The 14189-nt window shown below is 38.0% G+C and overlaps 1 protein-coding gene across 12 annotated transcripts in view; it reads right to left on the reverse strand.

Annotated features, from left to right (window-relative positions):
• NUP214 (nucleoporin 214) overlaps positions 1-14189 on the reverse strand; it is a 143763-nt gene that overhangs the window by 91078 nt on the left and 38496 nt on the right. For 4 of the 12 annotated variants that reach the window (XM_058302202.1, XM_058302205.2, XM_058302204.1 and 1 more), the window contains exons 12-13: positions 1769-2246; positions 220-359 (exon numbers count right to left, since the gene is read on the reverse strand). In XM_058302202.1, coding sequence (XP_058158185.1) covers positions 220-359; positions 1769-2246 — 618 coding nt within the window. Of the gene's footprint in view, positions 1-219; positions 396-1768; positions 2247-14189 lie in introns of all 12 variants that reach the window. The other 8 variants (XM_058302207.1, XM_058302210.2, XM_058302208.2 and 5 more) reach the window with 3 other exon arrangements.

Here is a 14189-nt window from a genome sequence, read left to right on the forward strand (position 1 = left end):
GAAGACCAACCACAAGATATCTTCTTTGAATCATCAAGTACATTTAGCTCCATGAGGAATGTCCAATTCAAAGTACAAAAATCATAGCAAATTAATGTGAGACAGAGGAAGCAAGAAAAAAATTAACCTTGTCCAACTATTTTAGCTAGTATTCTTAATGACTTTATGTAATAGGAAGATGCAGGGCTAAGCTCTAAAACTGTTTGCTTAAAATCATACCTGATGTCAAGGGAGAGACTGTAGACTTTAATGACAAGGAACTGGATGATGCTGAGAGAGGCGTAGGATGGCTGAGAGGACCAGAAGAAGGTGTCTTAGAGGCAGAAGGGAACGGCATCATCGAAGGAGTGTTTTGCGAGCTATTAACAGAAGCAGAAGTAGCCACTGCAGTAAACCTGAAAATGGCAGCCCAAATGCATCAGAACCTCCTGCTTTAAGATTCTTGCACATTACTCACGAAAAATGTCATCATAGGCTGTTATTATACATTTTTTTGCTTTTACAAAATATAAAAGTTTAACTATTTCTTATGAAAGGTGAAAGGAAACATTTCTTTTATTATCCTTTTATTTAGGAAAGAATTATTCAACCAAAATATCTGATAAGTACTTGAAGACAAAACTAAATTCACCATGATATAAAATAAAATGCTTATTTCTCTACAATCAAGATTTTAATCTCTACTATCTCTTTTAAAAAAGAGAAAAGGACCAAATTATGCTTAGGGCAGTTTAGTGCTTTCTCTTTTGCCAAGGAAATTACTGAGCTCTTGTTTTGGGGGTAGTTGCTTCCTCTGGGAAGTAAAAAAGGAAGAGGAAAGCAGGTCACAATCTTTAGAATGTTTACAGTGTAATAGGAATGTACAGTAAATTTCATCTAAAGAGCAAAAGTCTGGAAACAATCTAAGTATCCAGCATTATACAGCTGGTCAAATAAACTACGGAGCAGCCACAAAAGGGAATACTATGTAACTTTAGAATGAAGTAGGTCTCTAAATGCTGATTTAATATTAACAAAACAATGACAGCAGCAGCAGCCATTACCACCACCAACACAGCAATAACAGATATTAATACAGACGTTGAGGGGGGAAAAGCTGGTAATATTTACAGTCATGGTAACTTACAAGGAATAAGGGAGTACTTCCTTCAAGGTACTTCCATTCTAATGGGAAGAACATAATAAGCAGATGACATAAATAAATAAGATATGAGTAAGTAGGCAAGACCCAGATCTAAGGAAATGGGAATACCATGCTAATGAGTTTGGACTGTACTCAAAGAGTAAACAGAAGCCACTGGGCACTGTGAAGCAGAAGAGTGACCTGGTGTATTACAATTTCACAAGATCACTTTGTTGGCTGTGCAAATAGAGTACAGAGAGTCAAGGGTGACACAAAGGGGAAAAAAGGACTAAAAAGGATTCATTTCCCTTCCAGAATGTATGTTCTGCATTGCTTCATTTAAAAAAATAAGCAGCATCTCCTATATTTGTAATCTGAAAAGATAAAGCAAATATTTAAACATAAATTCCTAATTAAAAATTAAATTCTTCTATCTAAGAAGCCCTTCTGGATTCAACTGACAAAAGGCAAACCTGTATGTTGTTTGAATTTTTACCATTTGCAAGTATTACTGTGGTAAAAAAAAAACAAAAACAAAAACAAAACCTATTCAGTATCTCTACTCATAATAACTACATCCAGGGAATAATGTGACATTTCTAATCATTTAAAAGAAGAATCACACTTTCTTAAAAAGTTACTTACTTTTCGCTAAGGTTGGCTTTGACAGCAGAGGCTGAAGGTGGGAAGGAGGACTTCATTCCTATGTTTGGAGCAGACACACTTGGCATTGGTGTGCTTTCCAAGGTAGGTTTAAAACCCGATGATCCAAAGGAAAAGGAAACCGCTGATGGTGCCATGGGAGATGCTGCAGGGGTGGGGGCAAGAGGGGCTTTAGAAGGAGGAGCAAAAGCAAAAGTAGATGCGCCGGGGCACAGGGAGGGTCTGGAATTGTCTGAAGCACTGGAATATGGAGGGGGCTCCCCAGTGACAGAACCAGATGATTTCAAGGATGAAGAGCCAAAGGAAAACATGGCAGTGGCTCCAACAGTGGAAGGCAAAGAGAAGGTAGAAGTGGGAACAGCAGGTGATGAAGATGAAACAGAAGCAGGTAGGACTGCAGCTGCTGAAGCATCAAGTTTTTGTGGGGCTTGAGAGGAGGTGGGGGTAGTGGGAGTACTTCCTGTAATGAAAAAAATGGAGAAAAAAAGGAAGGAAAAAGTTAACACTGCAACAGTGGAGGTCCACATAACAGAAAGCTAGTGGAAAAGGATTTATAGTAGAATGAAGCCAAAAAGAGTCCTAGTTCAAGAAGTAAATTACATATACTTAGTTCAAGGCTATAAAAATTTGACAAATTTAGAAGTGACAAAAAAAGTCACAAAAGGGAAGATTAAGGTTTGGCGATATAAAAAAATAGTTACTTAGGTATGATAAAATAATTAAAAGGTAAATGAACTAAAAATTTGCAAAAAAGAGATAAATAATATGCTTTATTAAAAATAAAACTCAAATTGCAATAAATAATTTCAAGACTAAAATAAAAGCTAGGAATCTAATTGACAAAAATATTTGAAGTCACTAACCAAAAAAATTCAAATTTAAGTTATATTTTATTGTTCTATAAGTAACCAAAATTTAAATATGTATAATCTCCAATGTTTGGAAAGTTATCATCAATCTGATATTTCTATTGCTATTGGGTATCTAAATTAGCACAGCTTTTTTGGAAAATACTTGGGCATTATGTCTTTAAAACCAAAAAGATATAAACACAAAGACATTTAATACAATCAGAAATGGTAAAAATCATTCAATGGAATATTAAGCAGCCATTCTTTTAAATGAATTGTGAGGATTACATTAGAAACTAAAAAATGCTTACAATTTAAATTTTAAAAAATGGCAAATCAATGATGTATATACTATGATTAAAACCACACAGAAAGATGCTTATTTAAAATCAGTGGGGAGATGATTGTGGAAAGAAGGCAGAAGGATGAAGTTCTAGGAACCAGTCCTACCACCAAACAACTATTGAACTGGCAGAAAATAATTAAACCATCATCTTGGGACTCTGAAGTCTAGTGAAACACTTTGCAAACATCCAGGGAAGAGTTGGATGAAGAGGCTGGTAATTTGTAGACACTATTGGTAACACCTGTACCAGCCCCCTCCCCATCCTCCAACCTCATGAAAGGCAATTGTGGAGACCGCAGCTGGGATTCTTTGTGCAGCTAGCTGTTACGAGGGTGGGATATAAGGACCACATTCACTAAAATCCAGGGTGTGTGGTCTGCTGCTCATCACTGCTTTTGATCAGCTACTTTAGATTTCTGAGAGGCTGATACTGAAGGTGGCCACAAAAAAGCGGCAGAGAAGTCTTAAAGAGGCAATACCTCTTTTTTTAAAATTTCTATCAGGAGCAAAAATAGTTTGGAAAAGTCACAGACTGATGGCTCTAGCAAAACTCAGCAAGCCCAGAGAAGTAGGAGAATTAGACTTCCAGATTTGTAACAACATAATATTCAGAATGTCTAGTTCTCATCAAAAAATTACAAAACACACAAGTAGGAAAGTATGACATATTTGCAGAATAAAAAGAATCCCTAAAAAAGCTCATACATTGGAACTATTTGTCAAAGATGCTACATCAACTGCCTTAAATATGTTAGTGACCTAAAAAAATCCAGACAAATAACTAAAGGCAATTAGGAAAAAGTTGTCTAAACAAAATAAAGAAACAGAAATTATAAAAAGGAACCAATCAGAGTTAAAATGCATGATAAGTGAAATAAAAAACTACTAGAGGGAAGCGGACTTGGCCCAGTGGATAGGGTGTCCGTCTACCACATGGGAGGTCCGTGGTTCAAACCCTGGGCCTCCTTGACCTGTGTGGAGCTGGCCCACACAACAATGCTGATGCACGCAAGAAGTGCCGTGCCACGCAGGGCTGCCCGCTGCGTAGGGGAGTCCCACGCGCAAGGAGTGCGCCCCATGAGATCCGCCCAGAGCGAAAGAAAGTGCAGCCTGCCCAAGAATGGTGCCGCACACACAGAGAGCTGACACAACAAGATGACGCAACAAAAAGAAACACAGATTCCCATGCCACTGACAACAACAGAAGCAGACAAAAAGAATACGCAGCAAATGGACACAGAGAACAGTCAACTGGGGCGGGTTGGGGGGGTGGGAAGGGGAGAGAAATAAAATTAAAAAAAATAAATCTTAAAAAAAAAAACTACTAGAAGGATTAAACAGCATATTTGAGCAGGCAGAAGCAAGGCTGTGTGAGCCTGAAGACAAGATAATTGAAATTATCCAGTGTGATGAACAAGAAGAAAAATGAAGAAAAAACAGAGCCTGAGGAACCCAGAAGACAACATCACACCAACTTATACATCATTGAAGTTCCAAAAGGATAAGAAAGAAAGAAATGGGCAGAAAAAGTATTTGAAGAAATAACGGCCAAAAACTTCCCAAATGTGATGAAAGATAAATACACACAAGCAGAAGCTCAATGAACTCCAAGACAGACATAAAAGAGATCAACACCAACACACATCACAGTGAAATTCTTGAAATTCATGAGAAAGCATATTTTGAAGGAAGCAAGAGAGAAGCACCTTGTCACATACAAGGGATCCCCAATAAGGTTATTGAGTGGATTTCTCATCAGAAACCATGGAGATCAGGAGACAGAGGGATGACAGATTGAAAGTCCTTGAGAAAAGAAACTATAAACCAAGAATTCTGTTTACAACTGAATTATATTTCAAAAACAAAGGAGAAATCAAGACATTTACAGATAAACCAAAACTGAGGGAGTTCATCATCAAGACTTACCCTACAATAAATGCTAAAAGGAGCCTTCAGTGCCACATGACTCAGCAATACCATTACTACGTATATAGCCAGAAGAACTGCGAGGAGTGACACAAACAGACATCTGCACACCAATGTTCACAGTGGCGTTATTCATGACTGCCAAAAGTTGGAAGCAAGCCAGGTGTCCATCAACTGATAAATGCATAAACAAACCGTGGTGTATACACATGATGGAATATTATGCAGCAGTAAGAAGAAATGAAGTTGTGAAGCATATAACAACATGGTTGGACCCGGAAGACATTATGTTGAGTGAGGCCAACCAGACACAAACAGACAAATACTGTATGACCATGCTATTATGAACTAAATATATTGTGTAAACTCATGAAGTTAGTATAGGTCGCCAGAAAATAGAAGGAGGGTAGAGAACAGAAAGCTGATGGTTAATTTGTAAAGAATTGGTATAAAAGGTTGTTTGTAAATCTTTGGAAATGAATAGCAATGGTGAAAGCATATCATGGTGTTTGTAACTAGCAGAGCTACATATGTAAATGACAGTGGTTGAAAGGCAAAGTCTAAGGTCATGTATATTACTAGCAAGAAAGCTAAAAACTTTAACATGGGACTGTATAAGATAGTAGAACCTCATGTAAAAATGAATGTGTGATATTGCATATACAAATTGTTTTTACAAAATATAAATACAAATATACTAGAGAGAAGGAAAAAGAATAGCAGCTATGTACAGCAGAGGAAGCATAGAGAGAGTAAGAGGTGATGACTTTTGCTTGTTGTTTTCATTACTATTATTAGAATAATAAAAGTACACTATGAATGACTGAAGTGATGAATGCACAATTATGTGACTACACCAAATACCACTGATTTTACACTTTGGATGGATTTACGATTTATTAATAGGTATCAATAAAATTGATTTTATTTTAAAAAATCTTCATTAGTTAAAAGAAAAAAAAGGAGCCTTCAGGCTGAAAGAGAAGGTCACTACACAGTAACTCAAGGCAGTAAGAAGAAACAGAGTACATTCATAAAGGTAGATACATAGGTAAATATAAAATCCTGTATTATTGTACTTTTGATTTATAACTGCTTTACTCCCCTTTATGACCTGAAAGGCATATGTATAAAGCAAGTATTAAAATTTATGATAACAGGCATATATACATAGAGATGCAATCTTAGAAAATAAGAATATAAAGGGATAATGACAGATATATATATACATATATATATGTGTATATATATATATACACATAGAAATACAGTTATTTATATACTACTGAAACCAGGCTGATACTAATTGAACTAGGTTGGTAATAATTTTAACATGCTAACTGTAATTGCAAAGATAACTACTAAGAAAATAACTAAATAATACAGAGAAAAGGAAAGTAGAAAGGAATTAAAACGGGACACAACAGAAGAACCAACTCAATACAAAAGAAGAAAGTAATGGAAAAACTGAGGAAAAAGAAAGCATACAAGACAAATTTATACAACCAAATAGCTAAATGGCAAAAATAAATCCTTCCCTTTTCAGATATTACATTAAAAGTCAATGGATAGGGAAATGGATGTGGCTCAACCCACTGGGCTCCTGTCTACTATATAGGAGGTCCAGGGCTCGATATCCAGAGCCTCCTGGTGAGGGCAAGCTGGCCCACGTGGTAAGCTGGCCCACGCAGAGTGCCAGCCCACGTGGGAATGCCACCCTGCACAGGAGTGCCATCCTGCATGGGTATCCCGTCCAGAATGGGAAAGGTGCCCCATGCAGGAGTGCCAGCTGATGCAGAGGGCTGGTGCAGCAACATGATGCAACAAGAGACAAAGAGAAGGGAAGCAGATTTGGCTCAACAGATAGAGTGTCTGTCTACCAAATGGGAGGTCCAGGGTTCAAACCCAGGGCCTCCTGATCAGTGTGGTGAGGTGGCCTACGGGTAGTACTGATGTGTGTAAGGAGTGCTGTGCCATGCAGGGCTGTCCCCTGCATAGGGAAGCCCCACGCACAATGAAGTGTGCCCTACGCAAAAAAAGTGCAGCCTGCCCAGGAGTGGCGCCGCACACACAGACAGCTGACACAGCAAGATGATGCAACAACAAAAGAGACACAGATTCCTGGTGCCGCTGACAAGAATACAAGTGGACACAGAAGAACGCACAGCGAATGGACACAGAGAGCAGACAACTAGGGGGCAGGGAAGGGGAGAGAAATAAATAAAAAATAAATCTTAAAAAAGAAAAAAAGACACAGAGGAGAGAAAATAAGACGTAGCAGAACAGAGAGTTGAGGTAGCCCAAGAGGGTAATCACCTCTCTTCTACTCCGTAAGGTCGCAGGATGGGTTCCCAGAGCTGCCTAATGAGAATACAAGCAGACATAGAAGAACACACAGCGAAGGGACACAGAGAGTAGACAACAGGGGGAATGAGGTGGGGAGGGAGAAATAAAATAAACCTTAAAAAAATTATATTAAAAAAAAAGTCAATGGATAAAGACAGAAGACTAAAACCAAAACAAACTAACAAAAAAGAACAACAACAAAAAAGTTAATGGATAAGTAGCAGATTAAGTAATCAAAAGAGAGCCAGGGCGGCTGTATTATTATCAAACAAAATAAATATACTTTAAGTCAAAAAAAGGTTACAAGAGACAAAGAAGGATATTATATATTGATAAAAACGTACAATCTAACAGTAAGAGATAACAATTATAAATATATATGCACTTAGCAATAAAAAATACACAGAACTGAAGGGAGAAGCAGATATTTCTACAAAAGTTAGAGGTTTCAAATCCCCATTCCCAATAATTGATAGACCATCTACACAGAAGATCAATAAGAAAACAGAGAATTTAATGCTATAAACCACTTAAGAGCTAATGAATGTATACAGACGATTCCAACCAACAAAAGCAGAATATACAATCTTCTCAAGTTGCACATGGATCATTATCCAGAATGGACTGTATGGTAGGCTGCAACTCAAATCTTAAATCAAAGTATCTTCTTATGCCAAATAGGAATGAAGCTAAATCAATAATAAAAGGAAAACTGGAAAATTTACAAATATGTAAAAATTAAACAGACTTTAAAGAACCAATGGGTCAAAGAACTCACGAGGGAAATTAGAAAATATTTCAGGATGAATAAAAACAAAATCACAACATACCAAAATGTACAAGATACAGAGAAAGAAGTGCCCAGACAGAAATATATAGCTACAAAAACCTACATTAAAAAAGAAGAAAGATCATAAATCAGTAACCTAACTTCACACCTAAAGGAACTGGAAAAAGAACACACTAAACTTAAACCAATAGAAAGTAAGAGCAGCGATAAATGAAATAGACATATTCAACAAGGGCATTAAGTCCACTAAATGAGGTAAGAACAGTCTCTTTAACAAACTGGAAGTCCACATGCGAAGGAAGGCATTTAGATCAGAAGTCTCAGCATATACAAATATTAACTCAGAATGGATCAACAAAGAGCAGATTATGGGAAGGTGGCAGAGTAGGGAGCTCCAGGACTTAATCCTCTCACCAAAACAACTATTAAACAGGCAGGAACTGTCTGTAATAGCTATTTTGAAACTCTGGAAGCAAGAAGAACACTGTACATCATTGAGGGAAGAGCAGGAGGAAGAGGCTGATAACTTTTTTGATAAAGAATAGTAAATTGCTCTCTCCACAAAGCAGCTACTAGCACCCATCCCTGACCCTCATGGAAGGCTGCTGTGGGGACCAGGCCCTGGCTAGTTTGGTGGTGACAAAAAAGGACAAAGAATTTCTCTTCCCTAAGACAAGGGGTGGGCGATCACTCATCATGGCTTTTGATTAGCACATTTTGATCGCTGGGGGGGCCTGCCTGGTTCTGAGGCTTGCCAATGTTTTATCCCATGTCAGACAGGGGCAGTGATGATGAAGCCTTATAGATGATGCACTTCTTCAGGGCTTTGGGGGAGAGTTAGCTGAAGGGCTGCATTTGCTGGACAGGTGTCAGGAAAGCTCAGCTTTGAGCCATCAGAGAAGCTCTTGGCACCCTTCCTAATCCCCTCCACAGAACACTTTGGAGCTGGTCTGCACCCACTTCATGGATCCCTGGCTTGGTTTTGGCCAGGAAAGACTGACTTAAGAAATTCCTCTCAGGTGTGCCCTCCTCTCAGAATTTGCCCTCCAGACAATGAAAGGAGTATAAAAAAAAACTATTCAAGTGGACAGTCTGGGACAAAGGCTTGCCTGCTTCAAACGCTCTGGAGAGGGAGATCTGTCCCTGGGGAACAGAGGGGACAACCAAATTCATGTAAGCAGGGGAACTCCAAAACAACTAACAAGTAAAAGCCAGGACTAGACAGAGGTCCGGAAAGACAGGGAAAACCATGTACAATGCAACAAACCCTTGGTAGATATTTCAGATAGGAAGGCTGAAGCTCAAGAAAATCTGTGTGATCACCAGCTGGTTACAAAACCAAGAGACAGTCATCTCAGGGAATAAATCCCAGAGTTAAATTTTTTTTTTCTTTTTTATGAAAATAAGCACTCATTTATTTATTGCAAACAAACTTCAGAAAAACATGCCTGTTAAAACATTTAATTTTTAAAACAGGATGTCAGAGCAAAAAGTGTAATGAGGAAGCAAGTTACCAAGTTATCAAGTCATATTACCTCTTCAATTATACCCTTAGTTATCTCGAAAAGATTATAAACTTTTGGATTTATGGCTTGATTTGCCTTTCATGTATTATTGACTTATTTCCAACTTTAAAAGTACAGGCCTAAAGGGTAATTTCTTATTATATTGAATGAAACCCATATCCTAGGAAAATTTCTTTCTTTAAATGTACTTAATGGAATCTTCCTACCTGTTTCTATGCTAATATTTTATCTTTTCTTGTAAAAGGCTTTGATTAGCAACCAAATTCCCCTTAAATTATCTAAACAAGGTATACATCCAAATTTTTTCAACATTGGATCTTTGGTGCCCTTTCTGAAGGGCACTCAAGATCGTTGGGGGGGCCTGCCCGGTTCTGAGGCTTGCCAATGTTTTATCCCATGTCAAACAGGGGCAGTGAGAGTCTCCAGAGCGTTTGAAGCAGGCAAGCCTTTGTCCCAGACGGTCCACCTGAATAGTTTTTTTTAATACTCCTTTCATTGTCTGGAGGGCAAATTCTGAGAGGAGGGCCCACCTGAGAGGACTTTCTTAAGTCAGCCTTTCCTGGCCAAAACTAAACCAGGGATCCGTGAAGGGGGTGCAGTATTAACTAATACTGAATTTTTTCAATGTGCAAAAATCTAACTCTGCTTTTTTAATCAAATAAAAGTAAAAAAATATGGCACCATTCCAATAAGCAAATGCCAATAAAAATGGCAGCAGTACAAAGATCTAAGCAGATCTAAAATACAGATTTATAATTAGAACACCATGTAATAATTTGCTGTTAGCAAGAACAAGCTTAATAACAGGGAAACAAAATACTGCATTACACGGAATACTAAAAAAGCATATATTAATCTTACAAACTCATAATTACTTGCCTTTTTAAAAAAATATTTTATTTCTTTATTTCTCCCCACCCACTTATTGTTTGCACTTGTTGTGTCCTTCTTTAGGAGGCACTGGGAACTGAACCCGGGACCTCCAATATGGGAAGCAGGCGCCTAACAGCTTGTGACACCTCCATTCCCTGCTTTGCTGTACCTCTCACTGTTTTTCTTCTGTGCCTCTTGTTGTGTCAGCTTTCCACACCTGCCATTGCACCAGCTCACTGTCTTCCTTGTCCTATTTAAGAAGCACTGGGAACCTCCGCTCCCTGCTTTATTGCGTCTCTCAATATGTTTTTCTTCTTGAGACTCTTGTTGCTTCAGCTTGCCACACATGCCCATCGTGCCAGCTCACTGTCTTCTTTATGAGGCACCAAACCTGAACCAGGGACCTCCCATGTGATAGGTGGTAGCTCAATCACTTGAGTCACATATGCTTCCCACAACTTGCTTTTGAATACTAAATTAAAGCCTAATTTTTAAATTAAATGCCCATTCAACACAATTAATAGGAACAAATGTATTTATGCAAATTTACATCCTAAATTAGAATACCAGAGTATAGAGGGAACATTAGTGAAAGAGGAATAAGAAAGTTCTATTCTTTTTTGTCATCTGTGTGATCAGGTTGCAAAGGATATGCTGTTCTCTTTGATCTGCCTATGCCACTGCTTCCTGCCTCTTCAGGAATCTGCTTCTGTTTTTCAGAATATTTAGGGGACAGCCTGAAGAATTCTCTGATTCCTTTTTGCCACTTGGGCGTTGGAAGCACACAAACTGAATTCCCTACTCCATACTTATTTTCAGCTTTCTGTGACAAAAGGGACATGGAGTTAGTGGCAGAGGTAGAGAGGCAGAGGTGAAGAAGTCAAGCACCTTCCTGAGGGATCAAGAAGCCACTTACTTTTCAGTAGGTGCCTGGGACACTGCTTGCATTAGTCTGCACCATGCTCATTTGGAGGAGATCAGAGCAATGAACTGACTTTGCAGACAGTAGTATTTAACAGGACAAGGACTCCAGAGTTAAAATTTTAACATTTTGAATAAAAGAGTACAAGACAAAGAAAAAGGAAATAATAGCCCATCCAATGGTCAAGGATAAAAATCCAGAAAACATCAACAATGGAGATGAGGATGTGGATATAATGAACAAAGCCTTTTAAAAAAATGGTCCTAAAAACACTCAAGGAGATGAAGGAAAATACAGAGGAAGGACTAATGGATATCAGGAAAACAATGAATGACCAATATGAGAGTCTTAGTAAAGAGACAGAAATTTTAAGAAGGAACTACTGGATCTTGAAGACTACAATATCTGAAATGAAAAATGTCCAGGAGGGTTTTAAGAGCACACTAGAGCTGGCAGAAGAATCAGTAAATATGAAGACAAGACACTTGAAATGAGTCAGGCTGAGGAACAGAAAGAAAAAAAAAGAAATACTAAAAGCAAAAATAGCATAAGTACATCATTATACACATTATGGAAGTCCCATTCCAAAAGGAGAAGAGAGAAAGGCGCAGAAGGAATATTCAAATAATATTCAAAGAAATAATGACAAAGAACTCCCCAAACTTAGCAAAGACACGAATATGCACATCTAAGAAGTCAAGAGAACACCAAACAGGAAAACATGAAAAAAAATCACCTCATGATACACTGATCAAGCTATTGAATGCAAAGAACAAAGAGAAAGTTCTGAAAGTGTAATAGAAAAGCAACATGTTATGTACAAAGGATGCCCAATTATACTGAGTGTAGATTTCTCATCAGAAACCATGGAGGCAAGAAGATAGTAGACTGAAATACTGGAAGAGCTAAAGAAAACAACAGCCAGATAAGAATTTTGTTTGTTTGTTTTCTGAGGTACTGGCAGCTGGGAATAGAATCCAGGACCTTGTATGTGGGAAGCCAAAGCTCAACCACTGAGCTACATTGGCTTCCCTGAGTTGGTTTTATTGTTTGTTTTGCTTGTTGTTTGTGGTTTGTTTTTTTTTCAGGAGGCACTGGGAACTGAACCATGGACCTCCCATGTGGGAGGTGGGCACACAACTGCTTGAGCCACATCTGCTCTCCCAGCCAAGAATTTTATGTTCAGTGAAAAGACTTTCTTTCAAAAATGAGGGAGAGATTAAGACATTCTCAGATAAACAAAACTGATGGAATCCATCGCCACCAGACCTGCCCTATAGGCAAATGCAAAAGGGAGTTTTTCAGACTGAAAGTAAGCAAAACAGTGGTTCAAAGCTGCATAAAGAAATAAAAACCAGGGAGTGATTGTAGCTCAAGTGGTTGAGTGCCTGCTTCCTATAAACGAGGTCCCAGGTTCAATCCCTGGTATCACCTAAAAACAAACAAACAAGCAAATGAAAAAACCAACTTTCCTTGGAGAGAAAGTGTAGCTCAGTGGTTGAGCGCATGCTTCCCACATACAAAATGTGGGTATAATTCCTGTACCTCCTTAAAAAAAGAAGGAAAGACCAGTAGTAAAAGTAACGATTTGGATAATTATAAATGCCAATACTACCGCAGCATATTGCTTAGAATGGAACTCTAATTCTTTCTTCTTACAGGTACTAAAACACAAATGCATAAAAAGTAGTGATAACTCTATATTTTTGATATACAATGTACAAAGATATAAGTAGTAGCAAGTACAAAAAATGGGGGGACAGAGAGCTACAGGAAAAGTATATTGTATACTATCGAAGTTAACAAGAAGGCACTTAAAATGTTACGACACACACAAAACAAATAAATATAAAAGGAGGTATTAAAAGAAGTGAGGAACAAAAAGGATGTAAGGCTTTCAATGGTTAAATAATAAAATGGCAGAGGTCCTGTATTATCAACAGTGATTTTAAATGTAAATGAATTAAATTCTCCAGACAAAAAAAGGCAAACACTGGCAGAACAGGGGGAAAAAAAACATGACCCCACTATATGCAATCTGTAAGAGAGTCCCCTTAAATTCAAAGATAAAAGTAGATCTACCATACAGGAGGACCCGGGTTTGATCCCCAGGGCCTCCTGGTAAAAAGATGTGCCAAGTCTGAGCAGCAAGTGATGCAGCAAGATGACGACACAACAAAAAGAGAGAAGGAGAGAGTCAAGGCAAGATGCAACAGAAACCAGAAAACTGGTGGTGCAAACAGGGTACCTCTCCCACATTAGAGTTCCCCAGGATCAAATCCTGGCGAAGCCTAGAGCGAAAATCAAGAAGACAAAACCAAAAAAAAGAGACACAGAAGAGCACACAGTGAATGGACACAGCAGAACAGCAGGGGAGGAAGAGGGGGAGAAAAAAATATAATTAAAAAAAAAAAGATACTACAAGAAAAGAAATCTACAAACCAATATCTCTTACGAATATAGATGCAAAAATCCTCACACAAACTTAATCCAAAAGCATATTAAAGGAATTATACACCATGATCAAGTGGGATTTATCCCTGGTATCCAAGGGTGGCTCAACATCAGAATACCAATTAATATAATATATTACATTAATAAAACAAAGGAAAAAAATCACATGATCATCTCAACTGATGCAGAAAAGGCATCTGACAAAATCCAGCACACCTTGATGATAAAAACACTTAGAACAAGGAACAGGAAAACATCTTCAACATAATAAAGGCATATACAAGAAGCCCACAGCTAACATCCTACTTAATGGTGAAAATAAAAGCTTTCTATCTAAGATCAGAATCAAGACAAAGATGCCCACTGTAA

This window comes from Dasypus novemcinctus, chromosome 8 (assembly GCF_030445035.2).
Source record: "Dasypus novemcinctus isolate mDasNov1 chromosome 8, mDasNov1.1.hap2, whole genome shotgun sequence".
Lineage (NCBI taxonomy): Eukaryota > Metazoa > Chordata > Mammalia > Cingulata > Dasypodidae > Dasypus > Dasypus novemcinctus.